The sequence below is a fragment of the Oryctolagus cuniculus genome, chromosome 19, assembly GCF_051225735.1.
Source record: "Oryctolagus cuniculus isolate XC-2025 breed Fujian yellow rabbit chromosome 19, ASM5122573v1, whole genome shotgun sequence".
NCBI lineage: Eukaryota > Metazoa > Chordata > Mammalia > Lagomorpha > Leporidae > Oryctolagus > Oryctolagus cuniculus.
Genome location: NC_142885.1, coordinates 33730765 through 33747433, shown reverse-complemented (window position 1 = coordinate 33747433; position 16669 = coordinate 33730765). Strand labels below are relative to the sequence as shown.

At 42.7% G+C, this 16669-nt stretch overlaps 1 protein-coding gene across 3 annotated transcripts in view; it reads left to right on the top strand.

The window, feature by feature from the left end:
* The window catches only part of SEPTIN14 (septin 14), a 59909-nt gene that overhangs the window by 11446 nt on the left and 31794 nt on the right, over window positions 1-16669 (top strand). Inside the window, exons 4-6 of one of the 3 annotated variants that reach the window (XM_070064744.2) lie at window positions 280-475; window positions 10691-10877; window positions 15719-15880. In XM_070064744.2, the coding sequence (XP_069920845.1) occupies window positions 280-475; window positions 10691-10877; window positions 15719-15880 (545 nt within the window). Of the gene's footprint in view, window positions 1-279; window positions 476-2284; window positions 2352-2821; window positions 3093-10690; window positions 10878-15718; window positions 15881-16669 lie in introns of those variants that run through there. The other 2 variants (XM_089321504.1, XM_070064748.2) reach the window with 2 other exon arrangements.

Below are 16669 nucleotides of genomic sequence, written 5' to 3'. Positions count from 1 at the left end.
TGGTGAGACATTTAGATTTTACTCTTTTAGTTCTTTTACAATATAAAGTACATTATTACTGATTCTGGTGCTCCTGTTATACAACTTATTCTCCTTATTTATTTGAAAATTTATGTCCCTACTTCATCCCCACTCTCTAGCATCTGGTAACCATCATTCTACACTAATCTATGAGTTAAACTTTTTTAGATTTGGGGGCCCTTTAAAGCACTGTAGAGATCTAGTGTTACTTCTCAGCCTTCTTCTGCTCCTGTGGTGATCCAGCCATGTTTATTACAGGGGAGACTGGAATTGGAAAGTCAACGCTGATTGAAACATTGTTTAATGCCCATTTGAGAGATAACAAATCCTCACATTTTTACCCAAATGTTGGACTTAAAATTCAGACGCATGAGCTGCAGGAGAGCAATGTTCAATTGAAATTGACTGTTGTGAAAACAGTGGGATATGGAGATCAAATAAACAAACAAGCCAGGTTGGTGTTTTCTTATTTTAAGAGTTTTCCTTATTTTTCCATAGATGAATTTGTAATATTCTTCTAAGGTGATTGGTGCATTTCCTTCCATGTTTTAATTCTTTCCTATTAAGTAACATTCTCTTCTTATAAAATTGATAGTTTTCTACCTTGTTGTCTGATTTCCTATTTTTAAAAGATTTATTTATTTGAAAGACAGAGAGAGAGAGATTCCCTACCCTGATTCACTCCTCAAATGGCTGCAACAGCTGAGACTGGACCAGGCCAACGACAGTGGCCAAGAGCTCCATGCAGTCCCTGTGTGAGTGGGAGGGACTCAAGTATCTGAGCTGCCTTCTGCTGCTCCTCAGGTGCACTGGCAGGGAGCTGGATTAGGAGCAGATGAGCTGGGATTCGAACCAGGCACTCCGATATGGAATGCAGGCATCCCCAGTGGTGCTGGTTTAACCCACCCTGCCACCACATCGGACTCTCCTTATATTTTGAATTAAACAATGACGGCAGTAATGCAATGTAGTTTTTAATGTTCTCGTTTATTTCCTTGTTTCTCTTGCTATTGTGGAGACTTTTTATAGTCGTGTGCCATATTTAAACTGTCTTGAATGAGGGAAATAAATGATGGCATAGCAATATTTTCAGATTGGTTTTCTTTCTCGATGCATGAATGTGAGTATCCTACTTAGAGTTAGATTTTGAATCAAAATGTGGTTCACATATTGCTTTGTGGGGGATGACCCAGCTCCAGTGGTGCTCCTAAGCTGGCTGGCACCTAGCACTTAGCACTTAGTGAGAGCTCTGCATTCCAGGGCATTATGCAGGTGGCTTGAAATCAACTACAGGCCAGTGTTAACCTGTATGTGAGCAAAAGCTGCGAGTCAGCGTTTTTCCTCTTAAACATTCACAAACATCTCACCAGTTAGACAAGCGTTTAAAAATATTCATTATAACTTAAATATAGAAACGATTTGTGTGAAACTTATGACAGGACTAGGCATATAGTAGAAAAAGGCTTGATGCAAAGGCAGGCGCAAGTGGTGCATTGCTTTAAATAGTTATTAAGAAAAGAAAATGAATATCACCTTAGTACTTTAGTCACTTTGTTGGAAAATGTTTTTGAAATACAGGGTTAGGACTCGGGGCAATAGGCTTAATAAGGGTGGGCATTGTGTCACAGTGGGTTAAGTCGAGGCTTAAGATACCTGCGTCTCATACCTGAGTGCAGGTTGGAGCCCTGGCCACTCTGCTTCTGATCTACCTCTCTGCTGCCCTGTCTGGGAAGCAACAGATGATAGTTTAAATATGTTAGTGTCTTCCAGGCACATGGGGATTCAGGTGGGAGTTCTGGGCTCCTGGCTTCAGCCTGGCCAGCCGTGGATATTCTAGCCATATTGAGGGAGTGAACCAGCGATGGGAGATTCTCTCTTTCCCTTTCAAATTAGTAAGTTTTTAAAAAAATTAATACTTTGTACACATTTGAGGATATTACGGAGAAGATCCACAATAGGTAGTGTGTCTTACATTAGTTTTCTGAGTCTACAGCAACAAATCTCTCTTGGTGACCAGTGCGACAATTTTTTCTCTCCCATTTAAGGAAAAGACACACAACAGCCCACTAACCCCCGCTTTCCCAGGCTGTCCCATGGGGTTAGGAAACAAAGGAGGAAGCTGCGGGTGGCCCTGGGAGGGGCTGCCCACGGCTTTGTAGAAATGCGGGGGATCCCAGAGAGGAATGAGGTTAAGGTTAAGGAGTGTCAGGGCTGGAATGTGCGTGCGCGTCTGCCTTGGCATGTGAAAGTACTTGCGGGGCGCGGTGCGGGCGGGAGGCTGAGGACGAGGGTGAGGGGCCACTTGCCGGTGAGCCCCAGGGTGTCTCTGGGTGAGTCCCAGGGCGGGTCTGTTTGTGGCGCATCTCGGCTGCGGGTGGACGCGCGTTGGCGGCTGAAAGTGAGGCCAGGCTTTGCCTCAGAGCCAAGGGTTCCCGGAGCTCCCGCTCACTCGCTCAGAAATTTCCCCCGCAGGAGCCCCTCAGCCAGGCGCAGCCGGACTGGAAACGGTTCCCGTGGGGTCCCGCAGCGGGAGGGCGGCGGTGGCGGCCCATGGAGAAGGAGGCTCATCCCTCCTCACGGGCGACGCCCGCCCGGGCCCGCACCCCGCGCGCCAACCGCCTGCGCCCCGCAGTTGGGAACGCTTGGGCACGCGGCGTCCCGGCGTGCAGAGGGTCCCAGGCCGAAGTGCCACAGGACCCCCGGGGCATGGCCGGCGGCCCAGGCAGAAAGGTCAAGGACGCGGAAGCTGGAGCTCGGGCCGGGAGGCTGCGGCACAGCGCGTCCTCCGAGTGAGGACCGCGGCAGGCGGCGCCCGCCTTGGCTCCCGGGCGTTCCAGGTGGCGTCCGCGCCCTCTCCGCGCGGGGCGCTCGCTCTTGGTGCCGGGAAGCGGGGCGCCCGGAGGTCGCGAAGCCACAGCAGGGGCAGCCCCGGCGGCGGGCCCGGGGCGACCGGCAGGGCTAGGGCGGGCAGCGGCAACGCGGGTCTCGGGAGGCCGCCCGCAAGTTGCTGGGCGCCGACGCGGAGGCCCGAGAACTACAGGACAGGAGCTCAAAAGATCAAACATAATAAGGTAATGATAAAGAGAAAAGAGGCCCGTACCTGCAGGATCAATATCCTGAAATCAGCGTAGCCCGTAAATATGTGAAATTATTGCATGTCCGCCAGAAACGTATACAAACCCCTGTGGAATGTAAAAAAATGCAATTATTGAAAAGTGGGCTTAGTTGCCTGTTGGCTGAGTCAGGACAGTGGCCTATCCCAGGCTTGTGTTTCCTGTAAGGCTGGAAGTCTTACACTACCCATGAAAACATAAAGTCACAGAATTCATTATAAATATGTCCCAGTTTCCAATCCAAATCAATGGATGAAATTAGTTCCGTAGTTCTACTGAGCCTTTGTGAAGTTTTGTTTTATTAAAATACTACTATCTCATTTTTAGGATGGTTAATCATTTGTAATCTTTCTCTTTACTGTATTAACATAAACGTGGTTTGAAGTGGGATGGGTCATTTTTAATACAGAAACTTCAAATGTTAATGACCATTAACAAGAAGAAAGCTTCATGTTGGTCACATCCTTATCAGCATTTGTTATTTTCTGTCTTTCTGATTAGGGCCATTATAATGTACATTTACTGACTGGAATGTGAACCATCCCAGTTTTCATGGGATAAATCCCAGTTGATTATGATGTATGATCTTTTTGATGTTTTGTTGGATTTGATTTGCTGGCATTTTGTTGAAAGCTTTTGCATCTATGCTCATCAGGCGTATTGTTATCTATTTTATTTGTTGTGTGCTTTTCTGCTTGGGGAATCAAGGTAATGCTGAATTCGTAGATTGAGTTTGGAGAGTTTCATGTTTCAGTTTTGAGAAGAATTGGTGTTAGTTTTCCCTAAAAGTTGGGTAGAATTGAGCAGTGAAGAGACCCATGTGGTCCTTGGCTCTCCTTAGATTAGAAACTTTTAATTACTGACTTGATTTAATTACTCATTTGTTTGTGTTTTCTATATTTTCATGGTTAAATATTGGTAGGTTATTTGTATCCAGAGATATGTGCATTTCTTCTATGTTTTCCAGTTTGTTGGTATATTATTGTTATAGTAATCTCTAATGATCCTTGTATTTCTGTTCTATCAGTTGGCCCATCTACTTTTTTTTTTTTTTTTGAAAGGCAGAGTGGACAGTGAGAGAGACAGAGAGAAAAGTCTTCCTTTTTTGTTGGTTCACCCCACAATGGCTGCTGCGGCTGGCACACCACGCTGATCTGAAGCCAGGATCCAGGTGCTTCTCCTGGTCTCCCATGCGGGTGCAGGACCCAAAGACTTGGGCCATCCTCCACTGCACTCCCGGGCCATAGCAGAGACCTGGACTGGAAGAGGGGCAACCAGGACAGAATCCGGTGCCCCGACTGGGACTAGAACCCCGGGGTGCTGGCGCTGCAGGCAGAGGATTAACCTATTGAGCCATGGTGCCGACCCCATCTACTTTTTCACATCTGGTTTTACTTATTTGTATCTTCTTTTTTCCTTCGTTTACTGCAGCTAAAGTTTGTCAGTTTTACTTATGTCAAAGAACCAACTCTTGGGGCTGGCGCCATGGCTCACTTGGTTAATCTTCCGCCTGTGGTGCTGGCACCCCATATGGGCACCGGGTTCTAGTCCCAGTTGCTCCTCTTCCTGTCCAGTTCTCTGCTGTGACCCAGGAGGGCAGTGTAGGATGGCCCAAGTGCTTGGGCCCCTGCACCCGCATGGGAGACCAGAAGGAAGCACCCGGCTCCTGGCTTCGGATTGGCACAGCTCCGGCTGTAGCGTCCATTTGGGGAGTGAACCAAAATGGTTCACTCTGTTTCTCTCTCTCACTGTCTATAACTCTACCTGTCAAATAAAAATAAAAAAAAAAAACAACTCTTATCTTATCCATCTTTTATACTGCATTTTAAGTTTTTACTTCATTTATTCTGCTCTATTTCTTTCCTTCTCATTTTTGTTACTGTTTTTCTAGATGTTTGAGATGCATAGTTAGTGTGTTTAATTGCTATTCTATTTTTTATATGTATACTTCTTGTTAAAAATGTCCCTTCTCATATTGCTTTTGCTGTATCCCAGAAGTTTTGGTATGTTGTGTTTCTATTTTTATCTGTTTCAAGGAATTCCTTTTGGTTTCTTCAGTGACCTGCTGTTCATTGAGAAGCATATTGTCAGTTTCCACATATTTGTGAAATTACTAGAGTTTCTTTTATTGCTGATTCCTAGTTTTATTCCATTATGGTAAGAAATTATACATGATATTATTTTGCCTTTTTTTTTAATCTGATGAGGCTGGCTTTGTGCCATAATGTATGTCTGTACTACAGAATGTTCCATGTACTGATGAAAAGATTGTGCATTTTGTACCTGTTTGATGGGACGTTCTCTAAGTATCTGATGTGTTCATTGGTCCTGTATCATTATATAGCTAAGCTCTAATATGTTTTTGTTGATATGTTTGTCTGGATGTTCTGTTCATAGATGAAAGTGGAATGTGGAATTCTGCTACCATTGTTGTACTAGAGCTTATTTATCCCTTTTGGTCTATTAATGTTTGGGCAATCTAGTTTTAAGTATATGTTCATCTAAAACCGTTGTATTTTCTTGTTGTGTTGACCTATTGATCATTATATGGTCACCAGTTGTGTCTGTTTTTACATTAAAGTCTAATTTGGGATATTTATAGCCACTCTCGTTCAAAAAGCTTTTGGTTTCTGCCTGGATGTAGTGTATTTTTTCATCCTTTTACTTTCAGTCTCTGTGTGTCTTTTCTGGAGAAGCAAATTTTTGTGGGCAGCATATTGTTGAGCCTTTTTCTTTTATCCATTCAGCCAGTCTGGTTCTTTTAATTGGGGAATTTAGATCATTTACATTTAAAGTTCTTGATAATATGTAATGACTTAGTCCTATAATTTAAAGTTGCTTCTGCTTATTTTGATTATCCTTTTTTCTTTTTTTGTGGGCATTGTCCTTCTAAATGGTAGGTTTATTTCATTGTTTTTGTATGAAGGAGTTCATTAAGCATCTTCTGGAAGCCTGGCATGGTGGTGATGAATTCCTTAAATTTTTCTTGTCTGTGCATGCTTTTGTTTCTCCTTCACTTATGAAAGATAGTTTCACTTGAGAAACTATCCTTGGTTGACAGTACTTTCCTTTCAGAACTTGGAATAATTTCAGTGATCCACTCTTCCATTTATATGTCATGTATTTTTCTGTATTTGTGATGGGAATTTTCATTTCAATAGGAGAAGTTGCAGAATTGCTACTGACTGCATGCCCGTGACTGTATATGTGTCTGTCTTGCTCTTCTACTTTGTGGTGATATCATGTTCCCACATGTCAATGCCTAGAGAGCCTACCTTTTTTTTTTTTTTAAGATTTATTTGTTTTTTCAAAAGTCAGAGTTACATAGAGGGAGGAGAAGCAGAGACAGAGAGAGGTCTTCCATCTGATGGTTCACTCCCCAGGTGGCTGCAATGACTGGAGCTGCACTGAATGAAGGCGGGAGCCAGGAGGTTCTTCCAGGTCTCCCATGTGGGTGCAGGGGCCCAAGGACTTGGACCATCTTCTACTGCTTTCCCAGGCCATAGCAGAGAGCTGGATTGGAAGTGGAGCAGCCGGGTCTCGAATCGGCACCCATATGCGGTGCTAATGCTTCAAGCCAGGGTGTTAACCCATGGCGCCACAGTGCTGGCCCAAACCTTGTTTGTCTCTGTATTTACCTAAAGACACTTATTATCCCAGGAATAGCAGAAATTGGGCCATGGTGTTTGCTGCTGTCTGCTGCATGAGTGTATTTTGCTTAACAGAAGATGGTCAGAAAATGTTCCAGGTCTGTGATGTTTTAGCAGATCCCTGTTGGAAGTCAATGTTGGCTGGCGCCACGGCTCACTAGGCTAATCCTCTGCCTTGCGGCGCCGGCACACTGGGTTCTAGTCCCGGTCAGGGTGCCAGATTCTGTCCCGGTTGCCCCTCTTCCAGGCCAGATTTCTGCTGTGGCCAGGGAGTGCAGTGGAAGATGGCCCAAGTGCTTGGGCCCTGCACCCCATGGGAGACCAGGATAAGTACCTGGCTCCTGCCATCAGATCAGCGCGGTGCACTGGCCACAGCGCGCTGACCGCGGTGGCCATTGGAGGGTGAACCAATGGCAAAGGAAGACCTTTCTCTCTGTCTCTCTCTCTCACTGTCCACTCTGCCTGTCAAAAAAAAAAAAAAAAAAAGAAGAAGAAGAAAAAAGAAAAAAGGAAGTCAATGTTACACTTGCTGCAGACAAAGATTTCTCTTGTTTATGTGAATATGTCTGTTCTACCCATGCTGACTCATGTTGATGACATTCTCATTGTGATGACAAATCATATGAGGCACTTAGTCTTCCTGTTGCTAACATTGACAAGATATTAGATATATGACCACCGGTAGGTATTGTGACACAGCAAGCTAAACTGCCACTTGAACCCCTGCAGCCCACATCAGGTGCTGGTTCAAATTCCAGGTAATCTGCTTCTTACCTAACTTGTCACAATGCATCCTGGGAGGCAGCAAATGATGGTTCAAGTGCTTGGGCCCCTACCACCCATATGGGAGACTCAGATGGGGTTTTGGGTTCACATGGCTCAACTCCAGCTGTTGCTGGAATTTTGGGGCTGAACCAACAGATGGATGATTTTTATACCACCTCTTTCCCTGCTTTTCAGGTAGATAAAAACAAACAAACAAACATTAAGAAATAGATATGTAGCTTTTTTTTGGACAGGCAGAGTGGACAGTGAGAGAGAGAGACAGAGAGAAAGGTCTTCCTTTGCCGTTGGTTCACCCTCCAATGGCCACCGAGGCTGGCGCACCGCGCTGATCCGATCCGAAGGCAGGAGCCAGGTACTTATCCTGGTCTCCCGGGGGGTGCAGGGCCCAAGCACTTGGGCCATTCTCCACTGTACTCCCTGGCCACAGCAGAGAGCTGGCCTGGAAGAGGGGCAACCGGGACAGAATCCAGTGCCCCGACCGGGACTAGAACCCGGTGTGCCGGTGCCGCAAGGCGGAGAATTCGCCTAGTGAGCCGCGGCACCGGCCATGTAGCTGTTTTGATTGAAAGTATTTCCTTGTTTTAGAGGTATTGTTCAGGGAAGGATGATGTAGGTGCTTTTCTAAAACTTCAGTTTGTAAACACATCAGTGATGCCATCTATTAAAATGGAATTCTGGACCAAAGATGAACCCAGAAGCAGTGCCTCTAATACTTGTCCATCTTACTTTTGGCTTCTTATCTGCCTTATTAACACTCCAGTCTCAATCCTTTTCAGCTTGCCCTGCATTTCCCCCTGTATTTGTGGAAACTCATGTGTCAGTTCATCCAGTAATTCTAGAGTGATCGTTGGAATTAGGTATTCCCACCAGTACTTTTCACCAGTTGCCACAGGATTCTCCCAGTTTGATCATTTACAAGTGAAATGAATGAATACACATGCTATTATTGTTGCTTTGTAGTGAAGACAAGTAGTAAGTAGAAAAACCACTGTCCCTTAGGAATAAGGACAAGGGCTATAAACAATAATCAAATCTAAAAATGTCAGTTTCACTCAAAACATTATTTTTTTATACTGTGTATATTAGTTACCACAAGTCAGGGAAAATGTATATTTTGAGTTTTTGTGTATTTCAGTAAGCGTAATGTTCTCCAGTTGAATCCATTTTGTTGCAAAAGACAGAATTTCATACTGTTTTATGGCTGAGTGATATTCTATTATATATATATATATATATATATATATATATATATATACCAAATTCTTTTTATCCATTCTTCAGTCTAGGGTTGATTCCATATCTTAGCTATTGTCAGTTGAACTGCTAGAATCATAGGAGTAAAGATAACTCTTTTGTATGATGATTTCATTCCCTTTGGGTCAATTCCCAGAAGTGGAGTGGCTGGGTTGTATTGTAGATCTATTTTCAGATTTCTGAGGAATCTCCATACTGTCTTCCATAATGTTTGTACTAGTTCACATTCCCACCAATATTGAATTAGGGAACCTTTTCCTTCATATCATCACAAGCATTTTTTTTTTTGACAGGCAGAGTTAGACAGTGAGAGAGAGAGAGGCAGAGAGAAAGGTCTTCCTTCCATTGATTCACCCCCCAAATGGCCGCTGTGGCCGGTGCTGCGCAGATCGGAAGCCAGGAGTGAGATGATTCCTCCTGGTCTCCCATGCGGGTGCAGGGCCCAAGGACTTGGGCCATCCTCCACTGCCTTCCTGGGCCACAGCAGAGAGCTGGACTGGAAGAGGAGCAACTGGGACAGAATCCAGTGCCCTAACTGAGACTAGAACCCGGTGTGCCTTTGCTGCAGGTGGAGGATTAGCCAAGTAAGCCGCGGCACTGGCCTATTTTTTGATTTTTGGATGATAGCTGTGCTAACTGTGGTGAGGTGATGTATGTTCATGTTTGTTGTATTTCTCCGTTTATTTTTAGACATTTGTGGAAATACTTGGTTTTCTCCTCTGAGGGCTTTTGTCTTTGAAATATACCACTGTGGCTTAGTGGAGTGTCTATGCCATCAGTGGATATCCAGAAGCGTGTGCTGGGTGTGGCCATGGAGCCCTGGTTAGCACTCTAGTGTGGAGTAAGAGTCTGGGGTGACACCCGTGTTGGGCATGGTAGATCTCTGTTGTCAGCAGAGGGTGGGTATGATCACTTTGGCTGTCATGATCACAGCCTCAGCTTCTCTCTACCAAGAGAACCAATTGTTCAATGTGAGCCCACAGTTGGTATGCACCTCACCCACTCAGGTGCATGAAGTACCCTCTGCAATAACCCACCCAAAGCACTCAGGGAACTCTGAACCTCTGAAGCCAGACACGTGATTACACAACCACACCCACGCCCTATCCAACAGTCACAGAATTCCCAGTCACAGCCCACATAGCTCCCACAGTCACAGGGTGTGGGGGGTCCACTCTTAGCAGTGTGAGCCTCCCCAGGCTGTGGAGGGAGCGGCTGCTTTCCCAGAGCCAGATGTCTGCTGGATAGAAGATGGTGCTGCTCTGCCTCGGCAAAATGAGTCTGGGTGCCTTGGTAGAGTGATGGGAGGGGAGCACTTCACAGGCCTAAGTGGGTGCCCTGCTCCTCGCCAATTGTTCATGCTAGACTCAAAGTCAGTGGTGTGGACCACAGATCTATCCCTCTGTAAACTCCCTGTCATGTGCAGCCTGCAGCAGTCTCTACCTGCTTTGCTGAGGTGTCTCCTCTTCCCTGCTGATCACCAGTCACCTGGATGCAGATAGATGGTGTCCCCTCCAGGCAGCAGCTGTGTGAGTTGCTGGTGATGCCCTGCCACTGCTGTGTGATTGTACCATCCTTGCTGCTCCATGGTGTCTCTCTGCTTTCTGTAGAATTTCCACTGCACACTTCTCTCCAACTGTCCCCTGCAGAATGCAGTTCCACCCTTTTCTTCTGTTATATTCCCATGGTCAAAGTCAGCACATCTTTTTCCTATTAAGCCATCTTGGATCTGGGAATTACCTTTTTATGGACATATTAGTCACATTTTCAATCACCATAGAAACTTGTTTAGCATGCCTATTGTTTTTTAATGGTGAAAAACAGACTTCATATTTTATTAATCTGTTATGCTCATTATTTTTTTAGCTACCAACCAATTGTTGACTACCTAGATGCTCAGTTTGAGGCCTATCTTCAAGAAGAACTGAAGATTAAACGTTCCTTCTTTGAGTACCATGATTCTCGTGTCCATGTGTGCCTTTACTTCATTTCACCTACAGGACATTCTCTGAAGTCCCTTGACATAATAACAATGAAGAACATTGACAGTAAGGTGTGTGTGATAAATCATCAGCTTTTAAAGTTTAATATTTATTTTGGAGTAATAGGTATATTGAAGAATTTGCACATGAATACCTGTTATTTTGTAATAGGTGGATATGTAATTTTTTCCTGTTAACGTGTTTGTATTTATTCTAGCACTGCCTTAATGGAATATCATAAACTGCATGGTTTAAACAATAAAAAATTACTGTGGCATGGTCTCAGAAGTTGTAAGTCCTAGATTAGTGTGTCAGTAGGTTTTGTATCTTCTGGAACCTGTTTTCTTGGCTGGCAGATGACTCCTCTCCATGCATCATCATAGGCTTTTTCGTCTTGTGTCGCTGTGTATATCTCAGTTTCCTCTTCTAAGGGCACCAGTCAGACTGGATTTGGCCCCACTGTAGCAGCATCATGTAAATTTAATAACCTGTTTAAAGTCTCTTCAGTTATGGACACATTCTGAGGTACTGGAGGCTTAGGGCTTTAGCATAGGAATTTTGTGGTGGCAAAACCTTAGTGTTTGGTTGATTTTAATTTTAGCTTCTTTGTAGGCAAAGTAAATATTGTATCAGCTGGGAAAATGAAAATTCAAGTAAAAAATCCACTAAAAGGGAACTTAGCTCACAATCATTTACCAATATTTTAAACATTAGATTCATTACATGGTACTATAAAGAATCCTGTTTGTGCTCATCTGAAGCCACTGATAGTGTGGAACATGACACGTTACTGATTGTGTCTGCAGGTTCTATCAAGGATTCAGAATAGAAGAACATTGAAGAAGCTCTTCCTTGTTGAGTAGAAGCAGCCAGGGGAAGCATGGTTCCTTCTCGCAAAAGTTTGAGACACATGATGACTTCTTCTTGCCAATATGCTTATTCTCATGGCTTTAGAAAGCTCTTGAGGAAATTTATGAGACCTATTCATTTGATTACATTTTCAGATTATGAATTTTTCATGTTTTGGGTTGAATGCATAGAAAATCATTTTATGGCATGTGTAGAAAAACTAGACCATTCAACTTAGTCTTATCCCTACAGAAGGAATATAATGTTGTATATATAAAATATATAGGATTTGCTATCACTGGAAGTAGCTTTTGAATATTTGCATTATTACATGCTTCTGTGACCTTGAAAAAATGTCTTGAACTTCCTGGGATTAAAGCTTGGGCATTGAGTTTAAGCTTTCTGATTTCAGCCACTTTCTAGGCTATACAGCTTGGGGACCATGAAGTCTCAGTTTTTTTCTCTGAACTGTTTGTACAATTCTCTATAAATCTAGAATGACTTCACACAAAAAGGTTACGTGCGTATATATATAAATATAAAGATTTTTTTATTTATTCAAAAGATAGAAAAGGAGAGTGAGCGAGTGAGCAAGAAAGAGAGTGAGCTTCCAGCTAGTGGTTCGCAGTTCATGCACCAAATGTCTGCAGTGGATGAGGTTGGGCCAAGCTGATGCTAGGGAGCCAGGAGTCAGGAGCCAGGAGCCGTGGCTGCATTCTGGCCTCTCCTGTGGGTGTCAGGGGCCCAAGACCTTGACTCATCTGCTGCTGTTTTATCAGGCTCATTAATAAGGAGCTCAATGGGAAGCAGAGCAGCCAGGACTTGACCCAGCACTCTGATATGGGATGCTGCCATCACAGTTGGAGGCTTAGCCTGTTGCACCAAAATGTTGGCCCTCAAAACATGTAATTACATTTGCAGTATAGAGTCAACATACACATGAATAAAACTGTCACATCATCAGATTCTTTTCTGCACTCATTCCTGATAAAATATTTCTCTTCAACTTTATTCATTAGACAAGAATAAAAGTTCTAAAGCTAGATTCCCTTTATCATAAGAGCCATGGCTTTAATTATGTATTGTTCAAGCTTGAAAAAAATCTTTGTATGTAATCTTAGATGACATCAAGTTGAAATAAATTCTATTTCTAGTTCAGTTAAGAGCTGCCTCAATTTCCCTATTAGTAGTATATTCATAGTTGAGGACACAGTGTCTGCTAACATCAAGCCACTTTTCAGATAGAGGAAAGCCCTCCTTTTCACAAGGACCATTATATAAAGGGGCCAGCCAGTGTGTCTGTTGTCATCTTTTCCAGATTGTTTAGTTATCCTTGCTATAAATGCCTTTTCCCTCTCAAAAATGAACATCTAAGGATTGTTAATGTAGGAAATTTCCATTTCTTTCTATGTGAATGATTTATCACCATTAGGGGATGTATTTACTGACCTTTCTCATCAATACAATGCTAAATGTTTGGTTTAGGCTTGAATCTACCTTAGCATTTGTCTGCCCTTTACAATTGAAGATGTTAGGTTTAGATATCAAAACTTGGCAATTTTTAGAGAACTTTTATTTAATAAATATAAATTTCAGAAGTACAACTTTTGGATTATAGCAGTTTCCTCCCCCCCCCATAACCACCCTCCTACCCGCAATCCATCCCATCTCCCACTCCCTCTCCCATCCCATTCTTCATTAAGAGTCATTTTTAATTATCTTTATATACAGAAGATCAACTCAGTATATACTAAGTAAAGATTTCAACAATTGCACCTACATAGGCATACAAAGTATAAAGTACTGTTTGAAGACCAGTTTTACTGCTATAGTACAACACATTAAGGACAGAGATGGTACATGGGGTGTAAGTACACAGTGATGCCTGTTGTTGATTTAATAATAGACACTTATTCTTGACAGGCAGAGTTAGACAGTGAGAGACAGAGAAAGGTCTTCCTTCCATTGGTTCACCCCCCAAATGGCTGCTACGGCCAGCGCACTGTGCCGATCTGAAGCCAGAAGCCAGGTGCTTCCTCCTGGTCTCCTATGCGGATGCAGGGTCCAAGCACTTGGGCCATCCTCCACTGCCCTCCTGGGCCACAGCAGAGAGCTGGCCTGGAAGAGGGGCAACCAAGACAGAATCCAGTGCCCCACCCAGGACTAGAACCTGGGGTGCCGGTGCCACAGGCGGAGGATTAGCCTAGTGAGCCGCAGCACCAGCAATAATTGACACTTTTATTTATGAGTCAGTAATCATCTGAGGCTCTTGTCATGAGCTGCCAAGGCTATGGAAGCCTCTTGAGTTCACAGACTCCAACCTTATTTAGACAAGGCCATAATCAAAGTGAAAGTTCTCTCCTCCCTTCAGAGAAAGGTACCTCCTTTGATGGCCCGTTCTGACAAAATTTTGAACAACTGTGTTTTAATTTGAAGCCTTGTATTTGCCCAGTGTTTTTTTAAAGTGATTTGAGAAATCTAAAACAAAAATTATCCAATAAAACTGATGTCTGTTTGTCACATTTTGACATTGTGAAGCTATGATTTCAATATTATAACAGTAGTAAAGTATATTTTAGAATTTTGGATATTTTTACTTTCTGCAAGTTTAGCTATTTCAGTATAAATACACAGATGTGAGAATGATCATATAGTAGAACTGGGAAAAAGCTTATTTGTAAAGCTTCAACCTAAAATATGTAAATATTCAACTTTAAATGTGAAAATAATTCATTTTTGCAAATTTAAGTTAACATATTTGTTAGAAAGGTGCCCTTCACACACACACACACACATGCACACACATACTCATACACATTCATACACACACATGCACATTCACACACATGTACTCATACATGCACACACACAGATACACACACACACATTCACACTCAGTCATTAAACTATGGTAACCAAAAAAGTCTATTACGTTTATGTGGTCTTTGGGAAACAAGCAAATCCATCTTCAAGAACATTTTCCAAAAAGATTTATTTATTTATTTGATAGGCAGAGTTACAGACACACACACACACACACACACACACACACACACAGATCTTCCATTTGCTGGTTCACTCTCCAAATTGCCAGATCTGGGCCAGTCCAAGGCTAGGAGCCAGGAGCTTCTTCCAGGTCTTCCATGTGGGTGCAGGGGCCCAAGGACTTGGGCCATCTTCTGCTGCTTTCCCAGGTGCATTAGCAGGGAGCTGGATCAGAAGTAGAGCAGCCAGAACAAGCACCAGCACCTATATGTGATACTGGCCCCACAGGTGGAGGCTACCTGCTACACCACAGTGCTGGCCTCTCTTCAAGGACATTTATATTTATTTGACAGTAAGAAAGAGAACACTTCTATCCACTGTTTCACTCCCCAAATGGCTGCAATGACCAGGGCTGAGCCAGGCAGAAGCCAGGAGCCCAGAATTTCTTCCAGGTCTCCCACATGGGTGGCAGGGGCCCAAGTACTTGGACCGTTCTCTGCTGCTTCCCCAGGCAGACTGTCTGGGAGCTGGATGGGAAGCAGAGCAGCCTGGACTGGTGCTCCAGTATGGGATGTCTGCATCAGCTTAACCCATTGTACCACAATGCTGGCCTCTGTCTGCAAGGACATTTAGGTCGGGCACAGATAGGTGAAGATGAGACCCTGATTAGCATGTCTTTATGGAGAAGGTGCTGTGCACGAATGAGAGCTATGACATCAAAATCCTCTTCCCCAATTGTGTTGAAAGGTTTCTTCTGACTTGTCACTCAGTCTAATAAGAAATAAAATTGATAATGAAATAGATGGTCTGTTTCATAGTATAGCTTACATTTCACTAACTCAAAATGTGTTGGGAGTGAGAGAGACTTTTAGGAGAAAAACAACATTCTAAACAAATTATAAAAGATGAATATTAAAAGGTACTAATGATTTTTGAAAAATATTTGGAAGGACGATATGATAACCAGAGTTCATCTGGTTATACAAATTTATTCTCAGAGGTTGTAAGACTTTTTGAAAACTACAAGATAAACAACAAATCATTAGAGGTGAAATTTGTTTGTCTTTCTTCTTAATAGGTGAACATTATACCATTGATTGCCAAAGCAGATACAATTTCCAAGAGTGATTTACCGAAGTTTAAGAGTAGGATTATGAGTGAGTTGAGCAGCAATGGCATCCAAATATACCGCTTCCCAACAGATGATGAAACTACGGCTCAGGTGAACGCCTCCATGAATGTAAGCTTCTGTTTAGTTGTTTTACATGTGAGAATGAAGATACCATTTATAAGTAGCAATATTAGTCATATGTTTCATTTGTATCTGACAAAAACAAGATTAATAATGTGTTTTCCCCAAAATCCAGTGCAAGGAGACATTTTCTTGACCTTGAAAAATGTTTTCCAAGAATCAGTACTTTCTTACGGCTTCATTTAGTCTTAATTCACATATTCACAGATACATGTAACCATCATATGATAATATGGACATTTTGATGATATTAATTCTTCTAATCCACCAATATGCAAGTTTTTTCCCCATATTTTGGTGTCATTTTTTTCAGTAATGTTTTGTAATTTTCATTGTAGAGATATTTCCCATCCATTACTAAATTTATTCCTGGTGTTTACATTTTTTTGTAAATATTGTGAATAGTGTTGAACTTACAAATTCTGTCATGCCATTGTTTGTGTATACAAAGGCTTTTCTTTTTTGTGAGCATCTTATTGCTGATTCAGTCTCTGTTTTGTTTATTGGTCTATTTAAGTTTTCTATGTCTTCATGACTCAATTTGGTAGATTGAATGTGTCCAGAAATCCATCCATTTCTTCTAGGTTTTCCAATTTGTTGGCATAGACCTGTTTGTAGTAATTCTTGTTGATTCATTTTGTTTCAATGCTATACAATCTAACACCTTATTTTTTGTCTCTGATTTTATTAATTTGGGTCTTCTCCCTTTTTCTGATAAGTTGGGCCAATGGTGTATCAATTTTGCTTTTTTTTTCTAAATCCAGCTCTGCAATTCAC